Below are 18,315 nucleotides of genomic sequence, written 5' to 3'. Positions count from 1 at the left end.
ATATTCTGTTTTTTATATAATGAGCCACAAAATATTCATATGCTGAAACTTTAAAAAGAATGATCAGTTCCTGGCCTTGGAACCAGACTATCAAATGACTGTGCACCACCTAGTGGAAGGTTGCTATGAGTAATTTCAATACAGAAGGAAGAAATTGCCAGGATAATAGAGATTCAGGGTTCAAAGCAATTTGACAGTAACTCTCTCTCTCTCTCTCATTATATATATATACATGCTTTAGAGAACTTTACTTACCTGGCCATTTCATTTAGATATCTCTGGCCAAGCCATTTTTCCATGAACTTGTAGACATCAACCACCTTTGTTACTAAATCTTCAAGGACAGCCAAAGCTTTTGTCTTTATTAGTTCAAGTCGAAATTGCGTGGCTGCTTCTATTTAAAAAGAGAAAAACGGAATGTAAATAAACTGAGCTCAGAAAGACAAATCATATTCTTCCTTATTCCTATGGAATCTGTATTTCAAAGATGCATGAAGGAGAAAGGAGGCTACTTAGAAAGAGGAAGTATACCGGGAGTGAGGAAATAGAGTAATTAGGCATGAATATAATCAAAGTATGTTATATGCAAGTATAAAGAGATCATAATGAAAACTCTTGTTTTGTAAAATTAATATACACTAATATAAAAGAGAATGAGGGATTTTTACTGTATTACATATACACACATTTTTATAATGACTCAAATCTACTTATACCAATCACACTTCGGTTTATGAAGTTTCATTTAATTGTAGGTAAGCTGGCATCCATCTCAGAGAAGCAAAACAAAATGTGCAGTGAAGTCTTTCGAGATTTTAAAATTATTCATGAGCTTTATATTGAATAGTACTCTTTTAACAATACGCTATTTAATGTTTGATTGTCTACAAGATCACATATTGATTTGTTGTTCTTAAACTATAGCTTTAACTGTGTTTTCTCTTCCTTCCTTTCCCCATTTCAATCCCAAATCCAACTCCACAGCATTTAGAGTCACCTGAGTCTTGTCCCATCTGCCTTCCTCCAGATGTCAGCACAGTCCCACTTCTGCTCGGGGATCATTCAGACGAGCTTTCACAGGGACAGGATCTTACATGTGTTGAAGCAGGGTCTAATGGACAATGTGTGATCCGGCTGCCTAGTCGCCAAGTCACTTCTTTGGGGCTTATCTCCTCCATTTCATAGCTACTAGCTGAATAGTTTTATATCCTTTTTGCTTTGGCCCATACCTCTCTGCTTTCTATTCTTGCCCCTTGTTTTCCTCCTAAGCACATTTTTCCATACTCTTCAGGTTCAGCTAACATTTCTCTGGGGAGTCTTTCTTGATGCCTCACCACCTTGTCTCAAATGTCTATTTCCAACATCACAGAATGCTATGTGACTGTCCATATCCCTTGGCTTCTAGCTTGATTACATATGTACATGTGTCTTAGCAACCACCACAGGACAAGGCCTACAGTGAAAAACTTGATAACTTTTGTAACGTGAAGAAAACTTTTATGCCACTGAGATTCTTGTGTCAGACAAATTCAAAAATGAAGCAAACTGGAAGCCACAGGAATCAGATGTGAAGACAGACACTGACGAGAGAAACATATATGCTCTACCCTCCAGATGCCTTCTGGCTCTTCAGGTTCAAGTCACAACTTGATTTTTATGCTGGATTATGGGAGTAGGGCGTGGTAGAGTGGGTAGTGTGGTCAAGGGAGAATAAAGGAGAGAAACAAGTGTTGGAAAATATTTTTACTTAATGTCACCATAGCAAAAATTTTCTAGTTGGCCCAATATGTCCATGTTACAGTTTAGGTTCAAAGGAAAAACACCAAGAATCCCCCAAATAGAGCAGGTCTGCCTGCCTAAGAGGTATGTACAACACCTGTGTGCCTGGTGCCAGCAGAGATCAGAAGGCAGCCTTGGATTCTTTGGAAATTGGATCTTATTAGATTCCTCCTCCTACCTTCCAACTGCAGGGCGGCAAGGTGCTCTTCCTTAATCTTGAGTTTCAGCTCATTCCTCCTCTCCATTTCGGCTAGTTCCTCGGGAGAGACTGTGATGGGGCTGACCTCTGCCACAGGAGACGACTTTCCTGAAAGGGAACTGAGACATGGTGAGTAAATCACCAGACTATGAGTTTATGGAGATAGCACTTGTATGGTGTGACAACGCAGCAAAATCTGTAGAGTCAGAAACTGGCAGAGATTTTGAAACGGGGAATTTTGGACTCTCTGGGGATGTGTAATGAAGTATTGATCATGTTTCATTGAGAATTCTGTGACTTTCTGGTCTGCATCCATAACAAAACATGTTGTGTCACATCTTAAGAAGAAAGCAAGGTGAGTAGCATGTGCCGAAGTGATTACAGAGAGGAGAGGCATGGTGTCTGCCTCACTTCCTCCCAGCATTCTGTTCTGTCTACTTCACCCACCTAAGGGCTGGCCTATCAAATGGGCCAAGGCAGTTTCTTTATTAACCAATGAAATCAACAGATTGACATATGACCTTCCCACATCAAATATGCATCCAAATTAATTTTCTTTCAATTTGTTCCCACCTACAAGTATTTCAGTGACTGAGTAAACTGATTGGAAAGTAAGAGCTTGTAGATATTTGCTGAGGATCTGCCCATGGCAATGTGATTCTATTTCAAGTATAGTTTGTGATTTCTACACAGTCCAATAATCATTCTTGAGGGTATGATTACATGGACTTCACATTACGTGAAGGAAAAGGAAGTGAAGGAAGGAACTGTGAGTGGATAGGTCTATTTGCTGGGCTCGAAGTTGCATATCTAGATTACAAATAAAGGAGAAATTAATCTTTGCATTTGTTCTGTCTTCTGACTAATTAAAGATTTGATTTGACTGCTTACTCTACTCCATTAAAATAAACAGAAAGGCTGCTTTTAAATGCTAAAGTTTGGTTTATTAGAATATGAGATGGAATGAAGTGGCTTGTTCGTTCCCAAATACCTCTCTTCTGTTTGCTTCAGGGGTCACTAATGCCCCTCCCCCTATTGTCAGTGTTTTGTTGTTGTTGTTGTTTTGTTTTCCACAAGTGTCTTTGACATCCATCATAGAGCATTTCCTCCACATAGCTTGTGGTGAGACTTTGTTTGTGCTCTAACATTAAAGTTTTCATGAAGATCAGAGTGCTGAGCTAGCCACTAGTTAGCTACAGAGGCCAGGCAGTGGTGGCACACACCTTTAATCCCAGCACTGGGAAGGCAGAGGCAGACTGATCTCTGTGAGTTCAAGGCTACCCCGGGTTACACAAGATTGATCCAATCTAAAAGAAACAGAGCCAGGTAGTGGTGGTTGATACCTTTAATCCCAGTACTTGGGATTCACACACCTTTAAACTCAACACTAAGGAGGAGGTTGTACAGGAAGGGTTATGGCTGGGCAGAGAGAAGAATATAAGACACACATGGCGGGGGAAGGGACAAGAGCTCAAGGCTTCAGACTGAGGACTTGGAGAGACCGGATACCAAATACCCCATTCGGTCTGAGGAGTAGAGGTAAGAACTACCTTGCCTCTCTGATTTTTTTAGTTTTCACCCCCTAATATCCTACTCTGTATTTTTATTACCAATTAGAATTCATACTAAAGTAGGTGCTTAATAAACATACAGTTGCAGAAACTTTCCTCTTGTGTTTTCTACTATTCCTTTCTTGTCTCAAATTACATAAAAAAAATGTCCACATGGAAATACTGAGAGGGAAGAGTAACATTTGTGTTGTTGCTTAAGGTCAACAGGAGTTCTCTCTCAGCCTGTTTTCTAGAGATTGTTCTCCATTTATGACTCTTAGGCAAAGGGTTAGGTAGGAGTGTTCCAGCAGAGAACAATTTGCTTGGATTCAAGTGCCCCAGAGACTTGTAAACACAGAGCCTTTTAACTTCTACAGCAGACATGAGCCCCTCTGCAGAGACTGCCCAGGTCAGGAGTGCTAAGAGTTTAAAGCTGCCTTCGAGAAATATCTGTTGGTTACACCGGCTATGTGCTTAAAAGAATCAGGTAGTGCTGATATGCCTGGTTAAAAGCTTGTTTCCTACCAAGAGGTTCGAAGAGACCTGGGTACCCGGTCCTACCACCCTGAATACCTTTTCCTTTCTTTTCTGCCTTTTTCTTCTTGGGAGCCTCCTTCTCCTTCTTGGCTTTTTTATTTGCACCAGACTGAGGAGACTTTTCTTTGGAATCCATTGGGGGCAATTCTTTCTCTTCTTCTATCAGCCTTTGGTGGACTTCAGCAGCCACCTGTATGGTAGTGGTATTTCAGTTAGGGTATTGTTTAACAAATATGATAAACCCTTGGGTTTACTCACTTAGATCCATGGAAGCTTCCTTCTTCTGTGAACAATGAGGCCCATGTTCTCACCCTTTAAGAAGCACTCAGTTCCATGATTGGTTGATCTAGCCTCAAACTGCTATTCCTATTTCCCTGTCTAAAAGGAGGCTGGCATCTGCTTAATCCCTGATGGCAAGGCATCCTTATGTGCACTCATTTTGAACTCTAAGCTGGTAAACATAGGGTTTTGCACATGTTCATGTAGTTTTAGCTTCACTGATAAAGCAGCCTGACTACATCTTAGGCTTGAAGGCCATTTTATAGTAAAAACAAGGTAGAGTCATCCCTGCTTTTGATTAAATTTTCCAAGTATCTCCCTTGTAGTTAATCCCCCTATCACTCTCATGAATGTCTGGATTATGTCTATATTATCACTCTATGATAGTTACAGAAGGGAAATTACATCCTCACACTGAGGTGATACAGACCTTTACAGGGTCATCTACATTGCCTCTCTTCTTTAAGATTTGCAACACACTTTAGGTTATAAAAAGTCTTGTCTTAGTGCTACATAGATTAACTCAGAAGATGTTTTATATATATAAACACAGGACATTAAATACTATACAATAACTTTCTCTTTCTCTAACACACATGCACAAACACACATTCTCTCTCTCACACACACACTGAACTCATTGAAGAGCTGAATGGTGGCTATCAGGAGTTGAAGGTATGATACAGATATGAAAATGGTGTAGGAGTTCCTTCTATTTGTGTGTTGCTTTCATTGGTTAAAGAATAAAGAAACTGCCTTGGCCTAGCTGACAGAGCAGAACTTAGGTAGGCAGAGAAGACAGAACTGAATTCTGGGAATAAGAAAGCAGATATATATATATCACATGCATTCAGAAGATAAAGAAATGAGAATCAATAAGACTGTATGTATTTATATGAGCATTTGTTAGGTCTAGATCTGATATGATTTTTGAAATAATAGAATGAGGAGAATAAAGAATAATAAAGGAGATATACAAAAATATGGACAAGGCATATTTCCCTCAATTGTCTTTGCAATCTCGTTTGCACCCACACAATGAATACTATGAGCCAAGTCACTGGGGGAACATTAGAAACTACAATGATAGGAAAAATTTAGGATTATAGAAGGCCTGGACTTTAGGAAAAAACAAACAAACAAACAAAAACCAAATAAATAAAACTTTCAAAAATCTAACCAAGTACAAGTAGAAGGTACATATTTTAGAAGGGAGAAGAATGCTATGCGTGGCACTATATTGACACAGGAAAAATGAACACATTATGCTCCATGGCCCAGAATGTAGCCATCCCCAATTGTTTCATGGGCATTAAACCTCATCACCCTAATGGGTTTTCATGCTCCCAGACATGTTTGTGCTCCCCATAACTTTAGGTACATGTCCTCTACTTATGGAAGACAGTGTTTCTTAACTAATAGATTTTTATTTTAAAATTGTAAGATGTTGCAGAATGGTCTGCCAGTAACACTTGAGATATCCAGAAAAGGTATATAGAACAAGCTTCTTTGGTTGGCTTGCCCCCTCCCCAGGTGATCTTTTGAGAAACATGGGTTTCATGCTATCTAATGTACTTTCAAGTTCTTGGTAAAGTAGAAAGCTTGCTTGTTAACAGTTCCCCATTTAATCACAAGCAATTCATTTTTTTTTTAAATTTGTTCTTGCAAAGTAGTGTAAGTTAGCAATTTCCTTTAAAATTGGTCTTATCTCCTTGGTAACAACCTTGTGATGTTGATGATGATGAAGGTAATGATTATTCTTAGCATTTTTCTTGTCCACTTCTCTCAAAGACCTCCACATCTCTTTCAAAAATTAGAAGAATTTAGAATACATTCATTAAAATAGCTGCTAAGGCTGGAAGGAACTTTGAAAATACTGCTTTGACACTGTAGGTGTTAAATATGACTTCTCTGAAATCATTACATAACTATCAATTAGAAAATTTTGCTAAAAATTAACATAGCATACTAAATGCTTTTTGGTAAAATTGCCCCTTAGAAAAAGCCTGAATTAAAGTGCAATTCATTCCAATTTCACCAATCTCATTTGGAACTGTTTGCCTACATTCATTTTCTGAATCACACCTGTCTCATTTGGAACTCAAAGTTCCCTTAAATGTTTGTTTTCTAACTAGGCATGGTTTATTCATCTAAGGGTCTGGGTGCTAAAGTCATGACTATCTTGTCTTTTTTTTTGTCTGCTTTTAATTGTACAATATTAGATTTATAGAAGTCTATTGCAACAAAAAATCTGGATTCATATATTGTTATATATGTTCATATAAGTGATTATTTTTCCTGTGCTTGCTATGAGATATTTCAAAATAGAAAAGGAAAATGTACAATTTTAAGTGACCTTTTAGCAAATGAACTATATTTATAGCTTCTCACACATTTCATACACAGGACTTCACTGAATTTCTTTCAATCATTTGAGAATTTTTCTCACTTTATAAAGAAGAAATTGAAGCCTGAGAAAAGCTAACAGTTTTCCAAAACAACAAAACAGATCATGTTTAACTGTGACATGTAACTAATACTCTAGCCATACATACATCTCTCTAAGAAGGCAGTGTTTACACAGGTACTTTTAATGGGCTATGTACGACCTGCCCATTCTGGTTTTGAACTTTAATTAACAAGGCAAACAATTCACCATCTTCCTAGAAAATCTATCTGCACCTGTTTCCCACTTTCTGGGACTTGGGGCTTGTGGTTTTTGTGGTAATCATTATTGTCATCATCATCTTTTTATTGACTTTAGTGTTTTAAGCATGGCAGCAGCTACAGCAGTTTCTCAGGGCTATACGGATAATTCAGGATTATGTTAGGTGTGAGCATTGTCCTAGATTAAGGTATATGAAAAGTATTAGAACCAAGTTAAGAATTCAGGAAAACACTGGCAAGACAAAAACTACAAAGTGGGGATGGCTTAGTGGATAGAGTGGATAGAGTGATGGCTTAGTGGATAGAGTGTTGGCCTAAGCAAGGGTGAAGACCTGAGTTTGAATCTCTAGAGCTGACGTGAAGCTGGATACAGTGTTAGCCCTCTGTAGTCTTAGTGCAGCATGATCAGAGGTGGGAACATGAGAATCCCCTAAAGTTCATGACATAATTAGCCCGGCATGCATCTGTGTAAGAGGCAGGGGCAAATAACAAGGAGATTCTGTTCCAGTGATAGTGGAAAGTGTGGAGAAACATCCAATGTTGTCCTCTGACCACTAGAGGCACATACCCACACTTATGAACACACACACACACACACACGATGAATACTATGAGCCAAGTCACTGGGGGAACATTAGAAACTACAATGATAGGAAAAATTTAGGATTATAGAAGGCCTGCGCTTCAGGAAACAAACAAACAAACAAACAAACAAAAACCAAATAAATAAAACTTTCAAGAATCTAACCAAGTACAAGTAGAAGGTACATATTTTAGAAGGGAGAAGAATGCTACGCGTGACACTATATTGACACAGGAAAAATGAACAAACCTGATCCTGCCAGTTATAAGGTTGATGAGTTAGTGAGGGTAAGACACGAGACAGCTGAGTCTTTGGGACTCTAGGCCAAGGTTTCAGATTCTATAGAGTTACTGGGGATGACCCATATCATGCTCCGTCTGCATCAATAAGTTTTTTAAATAACATCCTTTTCTAAGACTCAGAAAGCATGACAGATGAGGAGGCAGAACTAGTGGAAGAACTGAAGATATGCAATAAAAATGGTATCATCTGAATATGACAGAAGCTTTGCGTGCATGGACTCCTTGTGGTTGTGGTTTATTACTCAGCATGTGCCCAGGATTGAGCCAATCAGCATTGCATTATCGGTGAGGGAGAGGTCCATGAGGGTTGTTGCAGAAGGGTGTCACCTTCTTCACTGTTGTAGCCACAGATAAATAGCCCTTGTTCCACCTCATAGCTCCTCATCCACACACAGGCAATAACTCAGATGAAACTTGAATTGGACCATAAGCAAAAGGAAGATATGAGGATAGGAGGGAGGCTCCTTGAGAAGAATCCTGGCTCTAGGAGAGGGAGTAGGGATGAAGTAGGGGACTGGGTGACGAGAATGCTGAAGTTCATGGTATAAATATATACAAACATTACATTAAAGTATATTCATTTGTTTGCTTGCTTTTGTGCTTATATGTGTGGGCATGCATATATGTGTGTACCATAATGTAAATCAGAAGATGGTGTATAAGGTCACTTCTTGCTTCTACCATGTAGGTTCAAAGAATCAAACTCTAGCTCGCAGGTTTGGCAGTAGCACCTCTACCCTCTGAGCCATCTTGCTAGCCCTTTGTTCATGTGTTTGTTCAAACAATCTATGATAATTATTTTATCTATATCTTTTTAAAGATATAAAATGATTGTTGGTATATTTAGGATCTATATCTAATATCTTGATATATGCTTTTCCTGGTTATTCCTAATATTTGATCTCCCTTGTATTAAATACCTTCAATATTTAATTTCCCTTATTTTATTTGAAAATAATGGAAAATGATCCACTTAGAAATTATTCTAGCAATAGCATCTGGAGTGACTAAATAATAAATGTGGTTAATAACTTACTATAGGATCCCAGCAGAGCCAACAAGAGAATAGTAATTGCGTACATTACATTACAACTTATGAAGAGTAAAAACTAACAAGAGGATGAAACTGTGAGACTTTTAAATAGAGATACTAAAAGAAAAATGAATATAAATAATCTCAAAGTATAATTTTCTAAAAAAGTTAATTGTAAGTAAAGATTATTCCCAAAGAAGATGTTCAATTCACTAGAAAAGTTTTCATCTCAATTTTTCCATGAGTCCAGTTTCATAGCCTCAAATACACAAATGGCAAGGATTAGCAAGTTGTAAATAGAAAGAAATAGGTTTATTCTCATAAGGTATAGTTTCAGCACAACTCTTAATAATTCAAAGAGAAAATAAATGTAATGAGAATAAAAAGAAATACTTAAATAATGTTACCTATTTATAATTATATACACATTTGAAACATAAATATATACTCTATGACAAGGAAGGTAAATTTATAACTCTTACATATGACCAAGAAGGTATATACAAATTAAGCAGCGATAAACACAAACACACATACAGAGGAAAGCAGTGATGTGTAGATGATAGCGTGCATTCCCAGGTCTAAGGAGGTTCTGTACACTCATTGGGACTAAGAGAAATGTGTAAGAATGTTCAAAGTAGCTGTGTCCAATAGCATCAAAATGCAAACCCAAGTGTGGGTCAGTAGCAGCTTGGTTAACTAACTTGTGATACAAGCATGGAACAAAACACCGTATAACAGAGAAAGAAACGGAATACAATCACACTCAATAATATGAGATTATGCTAATGAATGTTATAAAAATGAAAACACACACAGACACAAACATGTAAAAAGTCTATTTCCTTAAAACCCAAAGGCAAGCACAAGTACAATAAGCTGTTTCGAAGTTACAGACTTGGGTCAGAAAAGAGTTGAATGAAAGGCAAGACAATGGTTTGTTGGAGCCCACGGATGTGGATTCATTCCACCTTGACTAAAGGTCAGAGAGTTCACGCTATTCTTGCTTCTTGAAGGTTATTGTTAGGAGGTTTGATCCTGGGTGTGGCTACTAACAGGGTATTTTGATCTAAGGTGTGGTTACTTGATGCTTTGGGTATTTGAGAAGGTGATCATTTTGTTCCTTGCATTTTAGTATAGAGGTCTTTTGTCTTTCTCCTCCTTCTCTTTGGATTGGGGTATATAAAGCGGATGAAAATAAATATGGGCAGATTCAGTATTCATTGGGTTGCCATCCCAACTCTATTCTGTGTCTCTGTTTATTACTTTTGTATTTCTGTTTTTCTGCCTAATATTTCTAAACCACATGGCCCTACCGTGGAACGTACGAACCCATCAAAGATGGACCCCAACCGTGTTTCACTGAAAAGAGCTAAGGTTGGAAGATGATGATGAGACATAGTAGCTGCATACCTTCACACTCTTCTCTGTGTACTGGTGTCATGAGTAATACTTTAGTGTTCCTGTAAAGCCACACAATTACGTGTCATAATTTTTTTTTGATGTGAATAACATCGACATTTAAAATTTCTTGAAAACAAAAATGACAAGAGAAAAGTTTGAAATCATTCTGTGACAGACGAAGAGATAAGGAGGATAAAGAAAGATGGGCAAGAAAGAAGACCTTCTTGTTTTAGGGTAAGGTCAGAAAAAAAGGATCACAAGGGAAGTTAAGGAGAATGAGATTATAATGAAGCTCCAGTTCCATGACTTTCGTAAGACCTTTGAGAAGGTTGATACTGTTTTCTGATTAGATAGTGTACTTTAGTGAAATCAAAGAATGCTTAGCACAAAAAGAAAATAAAAGCCAACTAGGTAGAACAGAATCCATGCAGTAGGCTGTCCACCTTTCTAGATTTTATTTGTCCACTGTAAAAGGATTGTAATACTGACCCTATTGTGATTTGGAGAAAATAACAAGCAGATAGGTTGAAGTTGGAAAGTCAACTGGCTATTTGGACTTTGCGTTTTCTTTCATGACTTTGTAAAGTACTTCCAAGAATTATATTTCACTCATTAAAACTAAAACCAGTAGTATCACATATTAAAAACAAAACAAAAACATTTTGAACAACAAAAAATTATTACAGTTTTGGTTTTTCTAGGAAATAGAAAATCTGGCCATGCTGGACCTCATTGTGGACCAGCACATGGTAGCACATATCCTTGTCAACACCATCACACCCTCTCATATTGTTTTATCTGCCCGTTGCCTTCCTCCTTAACATTCTCTTGACATTTAGGCTTCTGCATTGGCAACCTAGGTCAGACCTGAAATGAATCTAAGTATTGTTTCACTTCTTTCATGATTTTAAAGAATTTTTGACTATTATCTCTTAACTTCCTATTTCTTTCAGAAAAAAAAATCTCCTAGAAATCCCTTTAATAATGATAATTTCTGAAAGCTGTGCCTTTTTATAGTATGACTGTGATTATCATATAAACGTCACACTTGTATCATGTTACCAATCATGCCACTTAAACAGTAGAGTAGCAGACAGGAAATGCAACTACAGGTACTGCTTACCATGTGGGAGATGGTTAAGGAAGCCTGCTGCCAGGTGTCCATTACTATCTTCTCATCTACCTCAAAGTTCGATTCCAAACCTTCTAATGTGGGATCAATCTTGCCCTTCAGTAATGCTTTCAACTTTGGTTTGATGGTAACATTTTCCGGAGAAACGGATATTCGAGGAACTAGAGGAATTCTTTGGGGAAAGAAAAGCAAACCAGAGAAACATAAGGGTTTCATTTAACAGAGTTCTATTTTTGTGACAGTGTTAGTTTGTGCCTTTTTTGGTTGTATTGCTTTAATTCAAGTTTCCAAAGTTTTCCTAGAAGAATTATTTTGAAAGGCTATGATTGGAAAATGCTGAATTAATCACATTTATGTGGTCTACAAAATCTTGCTAATAATAGAAAACTCACAGCAAGTAACAAGTCATTTTTTCAGATTTAGTTCTCAATAATTAAAAGAGGTGGACTGTATAACAATGATTATGGAGAAAGACACCCCCCCCACACACACACAAATGTCATTCTTCATGTTGGGAAAAGTAAACTTAACAGAACTTATTCAAGATCGTCAGTATCACCTGGGCATCCTGACATCAAAGTGGGACTAACACAAACCTGACTGGGGTTGTTAAACAGAGGGGATGATGTTTGTGGGTTGCCAAGGTGAAGCAGCTTCAGAAGCCCTCCCCTTTCTTACTTATGGGTAGTGGGGTTTTCTCTTCATCAACTGCTGTGGTCAAACACAAGAGTAAAGCTCTTTCTCCACTTTGTCTTAATAGTACTCCTTCCCCAAGTGGAGATTTTAGAACAACTTCTGAGGATGTACTACTATCATGGGTCTTAGAATCGCAGAGGGTAGCCCAAGCACGAAGAAAGACCTAGGGTACAATGTTTATTGTAATTGGGGTCATCCTCCGGTGACAAAATTTTGTCATCTTAAAGTTGGAGAAGGAATTGGAAAAGAATAACTCCAAAGATAACCTGTTTGAAACTTAACAGTAGATTCAGGATCAACAGCAAGAATAGATAGCATTTGTTTTTATAGAATCAGGAAGGTTGGGTCTGGATCAGGAATTTAGAAAGATAGTTGTGGACTCCAGAAAACAACTAGCTTATTCTTGATTGGAAACATCACCTGAGATTTCTTGAACTTAAACTTGGATTTTCACAGTGTGTGGGGGTTTGAATGAGAATGCCCCCATAGGTTCATATATTTGAATGCTTAATCCTCAGTTGGTGAACTGCTTGGGGGAAGAATTGGGAGTTGTGGCCTGGGGTATTGTAGTACGTATGGCTTTGTTGGAAGAGCTGTGTCACTGGAGGTGGATTTTGAGGTTTCAAAAACCCATGCCAGGCCCAGTGTTTCTCTTACTGCCTGCTTCCTGTAGATCAGGGTGTAAATTTCCCAGCTACTGCTCCAGTGCCAGGCCTGTGTGCTTCCCACCAGTATGATCATGAACTAACCCTCTAAAACTGTAATGAAATGTCCAATTAGATGCTTTCTTTGATAAGAGTTGCTTTGGTCATAGAATAGCCTCACAACAGTAGAGCAATCAGTATGACCCAGTACATGGAATTCTGATAATCTAGCATAACTATTAAAGCATGCATTGAAAATATGCTCACATATTGAATTATACCTTAATAACCAATTAACGCTAAATCAAAGCCATTCAAGTTCCAATAAGTTCGTGTGAAGTATGTGTGTGACCATCTCTAGACATTTCAAACAGCACAAGACTTTGCTTTGCAGGACAGCTGTCACAGCATCATTTAGAAAAGAACTTTGGGTTTATGACCTACTAGTTTAAACAGGATCATCTCTTTGTATTGGCACCGGTTTGAAATTAGCCACTGGAGTTTGGACGTCTACTGTGTGTCACACAGCTGAAGACAATGACTGTCCCTCCTCCAGAATCCATCAGTTGCCAATAGTTCAGCAGAAAGATAAGATGTTATAAACTCTCATCTTTCTCATAATTGGCTGTTTACAAGCCCAGTCTTGTTCAGGCCCAGTACAGGCAACTGCAGCTCCTGTGGAGTTTTGCATGCAACAACTTCTTATATATATTCTAACGGTGATTTTTCTTCCAGCCTCTCCCTCTATTACTTAGATCTTCTCTCTCTTGTGTCTCTTGTAAAAATGCCTTGTACATTCTTTCCACTCAGTCCTTCTGTCGTATTCCCTGAGCCTGAGATGACGTGGTATAAATGTCATGTTTGAATTGAGTGCTCGTTTATTCTAAGCATCTTGAGTAGACAAGAGTATCTGTACTCACTGGGAGTAGGGAAGAGTAACTTGTGTGAAGGAGATAAGAGAGGTGGAACATGATGCTGATCAGAATTACAAGCATGTGAAATTGTCTACAAACAAACTGAATCAATGCGAACAGAAAAGGGATATGAAAATTAAAACAAAGGTGAATACATAATAGCTCCATATTAAAACTATAGCCTTAGAATTCACTTACTGGGAAGAAAAGTTCCTATACTATAGGTAGTTCTGTTACTATTGGGAGAGATGAAGTTGGGTATGCTACTTGAATTTCTGAGCCTCGCTTTATCATAATTGTTTATCAACTAATACAACTATTATTTTGAAAATGCATGGCTACCATTATTATTACTATAGGGTTGCTGGAAAGAATGAAGTAGAAAAACTATGTAACATTGCTGAACACTGTGCTTGTTTTTTTTTTCTGTATGTTGTTGACTGTGGTTAATTGGTTGGTGAGCTGGTTGGTGCATTGACTGACTGATTGTCTCAACAGTTTTGCCTCAGCAGTGAGGCTGAGATTGGTACAAAGCTGTTCTGTAAAAACTTAGAACTGTCTGTTCTTCTGTGGCCTTATTGTACTAACCAAAATGAATAGCTTCCCCATTATGCCTGGTTTGCTATTATGTGCCAAGAACAGAATGCACTGCCACCCTCGACACTGAAACTTGGTGTCCTCTGGTGATGCTGATGGTTCCTATTGCCTCTGGTATTCATTATTGTTCTAATTTCAATGTTTTCTTAGCAGTTTCTTCAATGTTTTTCTTCTATTTGGGGCAGGAAGAGGGTGCACACTCACCCTTTTCTGCGTTCTTGTGTATCTATGGCCTGGTGTAAATACAACACTAGATGAAAGAACATAAGAGTGTGGACCCTGGATCATCACAAAGCCCATGCAGCAATGCCATATCAAATTATTTTTGGAACAAGGGAGGGATAAACAAACAAAGTGGGGACATGAACTACTCACAACTAAAATATTGCATATAAACAAGAGTAAACTATTATATATATTCTCCAAAATAAATAACAAAAGAGGCCACTCTTTTGTAAGTGTTTGAGGACTGGATTTTAGGTGTTTTCATTTCCAGACATAATTCCATATATTTTGCAGATCCTATTTCCTGTAATTTTCACAACAACCTTGCTTTTATAAGAATGGAACTTGAGGCTTACATTGAGATGTAGTGAGTTATCCTAACCCACTTATATACAGTAAATACAGTTAGTAAGGGACAGACTCAGGATTTAAACTAGACCAGTCTGGTTTGAAAATATATTCATTATGCTATGTTTTGTTCATGCAACTCTTACACCTAGATTGACTGGGAAAACATCTAGGCAAAGAGGTTTCCTTTAAATATAAAAGACATAACTCATGTGTTTGAAGATTTAAACACAACATTCAATTTCTGCACATCATTTTGTAAATCTAGCTTCTGCTTATACTTCCATCTTCATTTCAAACTTTTTCTCCTTTTTCATGCTTTGCTTAAGGATGACCAGGAAATACTATTTTAAGTTTCCCTACATTTCAAACTTATTTTCAAATAATACATTTCCTCCTAAATGATTTTGAATTCTGTTTTCAAGTGTTTTATCTTAAGTCATATAAAATTAAGGAAAACTAGAACTTAGTGTGTAATGGCTGGAAACCACACCGTGGGGATCACTCCCTTTCCCTTGACTCACCCTTTCAGAGTGACATCATCTCTATCACTTACAGTCTTGCAGAATCTGAGACATTGTCCTTCCTCCCCCAAACTCACCTATTATATCTATAAAAAATTTACTACGTTTTTACTGCAAGTGATTTCTTTGGCTAAAAATGTAATTTGCCTTTATTCTACTACTAAGTTCCTTTTTCTGTTCGCAACAATCTGATGTTAGATTGTTAATATCTTTTATTCTTGTGAGGTCGTGATTATATACTATTAGACCTTTACTATTTCTCAATTTCCTTACCTGTAAAAGAAGAATGACAATCCTTTCCATTTTAATTTACATAATTTCTCTCTCTCCTCTCTCCCTTTCTCTCTTAAATACACACAAAAATACACACACACTCACACATACACACACATTCCCCACCACATATACACACCACACACATGCTCTGGTTCTTCTAAGTTCCTAATCCAGCACCAGAGGTCTTTGGAGCTGGATGTATTTCTGAATACAGAAGTGTCATACTGTGTAATATCCACAGCAGAATCCTGCTGAAAACAAATTAGAAAGCACAATATCTCTCCAAACAAAGGAGTAAATATTCACCAGTAATAAGATAAATAACCATATGATGCCAAGTTAGTGTGACATCAAACTTAGAAAAAAAAGTTCAGCTTTTGGGAACAATTTGGTGTTTCCCTTAATAGAAGCAGGATTTATAATTTAAAAAAAAACAAATCTGTATGTTCAAAGTAATTACAGTGTAAAACAATGTTCTGCCTTACCTAAGATGGTTTTCTGAAATGTCTCTACTATCGACCTGAATCAATGGGATCCGAGTAAATTTCTTACTGTCTTCTAGTGGGATTTTGGATTCCATTGCTCTGTAATAATCTTGGAGGAGTCTTTTGGTGTCTTGGAAACGGTTCACTTCTGCCTTTAATACAGAAAGTAGATATCAATACCCAACTAAGAACACATCTGTATGTTTTTCTGTGATATGTATGCATAATGTAAATAAAAATTTTTAAAACATGTTGGTTGAAAGTAATTCACTAGAAATGAAGAAAGAGCCTTGCTTATTTCTGTCACTAAAGTTTCCATAATTATTTAAGAAAGCAAATGACTTTGTATTCTCTTTACTGAGGGTGATACCATTTAACCAGATGGCAGTTATATAGCTTTTGATGATTACTACTAGAAATTCTTCAATCAATCACCGAAGTGGCTTCTTTGTCCTAGCAATAATTCAGTTGCCTTGGGGTACCATAGACGCTATAAGTACAAGAACAGAATGAAACCAACACTAGGTTCTTTCCCTCTGGTACAATACAAACTATTTGTGGAAACAAGACAAACAAGAGCACAAAGTGGAACAATAATTCTCTCAGTACAGTTTCCTGTCTGGCTTAATGTGAACAGGATAGACATAACTCACAGCTTCTCTAGACCTCTCTGCTTGACTCCTCTGCTGGAGTTGCTGGGAGAGACCTTGAAGGAAGTGGAGCAATTCAGATGGGTTGGTTGTGAAACAATTAGTAATTGTGCACATGTGCGATCCCCCTGCTGGTGCAGGCTTGCCCTCATGGTGCACATGCACTGAGCATGTGTGCTCTGAGGCCCTAAACAGGTTTAAAGCTACAAATGTAGATCTTGGAAATTCAACTGATTCTCTCCCTTTTAAATCATATGGTATGTATGCTCTTCCCTTTGGTGAGGTATGTATTACCCCCAGACTTTCCTTTGTTGATGGGGTTGTGTAAGCAAGTATCTGAAGCCATAAGTTATGAGCCTTTTATGCAAAGGTAATAAATAATATCTAGTTGATTGAAGAGAGGGTTTTTTTTTCTTGCTCTCTCATTTTTTAAAAGAACAAAAGCAATCTGCCCCATCCCACCCATCCCCACCCTTGCTGAGTGTAGCTTAAGGGCACGAATAAAGGGGTTCCCTATCACTTGGGGGGTGCTCTTTTCTAAAGAGAAACGGAAGGAGCAATGAATCTGGGGAAAAGGGAGGTAGTGAGAGGGAATAGAGGAGGGTAATGTGAGGAGGGGAGGCTGCAGTCTGGATTTTTGTATGAGAGAAGAATAAGCTATCCAGAAATAGATTTGCAGTACCATACTCACAGTTGACAATGAAGGGATGCTGACGTTTGCATAGTAGTGTGTAATAAAAAATAAACAGCGCAATAAGGTTGTTTTATAGAGAAAATGATTAGACAGATTGTTTCCAGTTTTTACAGCATTAAACTCTTCTAGCCAAAGGACCCAAACAACAGAAAATTCATCTCCTTACTTTGAGTCTATATTATAAAATAAAATTAACATTTATATATTATTTTAAATTATAGGATGTTTCACATTTGAGCACAGTGCTTTGAAATGGCCAGGAAACCTATGATTTTTTTTAAATCATTGAGTTAAAATATCCATACACAGAAGAATCCCATAGTTTAAAGAAAATTATTGGTGTCATGTTTCAGTTTGGTAAAACTGCAGGGAAAATTGTTTGACTAAAGTACATTCGTGGAAACTCACAGAATATCATGCTTATAATGAATAAGATACAAATATGTACTTACTAGGTACATACTGAGTATTGACAGTTAACTTTGAAAAAATGAAGAACAGTGTGGGGGAGTGGTTACAAAGAGCAATTAGCCATTGAATCAGTAAACTATAGTTTTGGGCAAATAGAGGGAAACCTGGAAAGTATTTCTTCTTTAGCCTAGAGCACTGAACTCTTCTTTAATCACTGGGTTTGGGAGAACATAATTTATAGAGTAGGATTTGAAACTGTACTGGGATCTTTCCACAAGACTTACATTATTACAGTAATTGTTTTGTATAAAATATTGACCCATTTTTTAAGGGGAACAACTTAATTCAAATATAAGCAAATCTGAATAGGATATGACATCATATTC

The 18,315-nt window shown here is 37.5% G+C and overlaps 1 protein-coding gene across 1 annotated transcript in view; it reads right to left on the bottom strand.

Moving 5' to 3' along the window:
* Spef2 (sperm flagellar 2) overlaps positions 1-18,315 on the bottom strand; it is a 153,404-nt gene that overhangs the window by 35,199 nt on the left and 99,890 nt on the right. The window contains exons 23-27 of the mRNA XM_041631128.1: positions 16,175-16,326; positions 11,457-11,637; positions 4,102-4,255; positions 1,958-2,086; positions 256-394 (exon numbers count right to left, since the gene is read on the bottom strand). Coding sequence (XP_041487062.1) covers positions 256-394; positions 1,958-2,086; positions 4,102-4,255; positions 11,457-11,637; positions 16,175-16,326 — 755 coding nt within the window. The remainder of the gene's footprint in view (positions 1-255; positions 395-1,957; positions 2,087-4,101; positions 4,256-11,456; positions 11,638-16,174; positions 16,327-18,315) is intronic.

The sequence above is a fragment of the Microtus oregoni genome, unplaced genomic scaffold (assembly GCF_018167655.1).
Source record: "Microtus oregoni isolate MIOR12 unplaced genomic scaffold, Mior012 000036F_ref0000092, whole genome shotgun sequence".
Classification (NCBI taxonomy): domain Eukaryota; kingdom Metazoa; phylum Chordata; class Mammalia; order Rodentia; family Cricetidae; genus Microtus; species Microtus oregoni.
The sequence above is the reverse complement of the archived record's forward strand: the minus strand, read 5'-3'. Positions and strand labels throughout refer to the sequence as shown.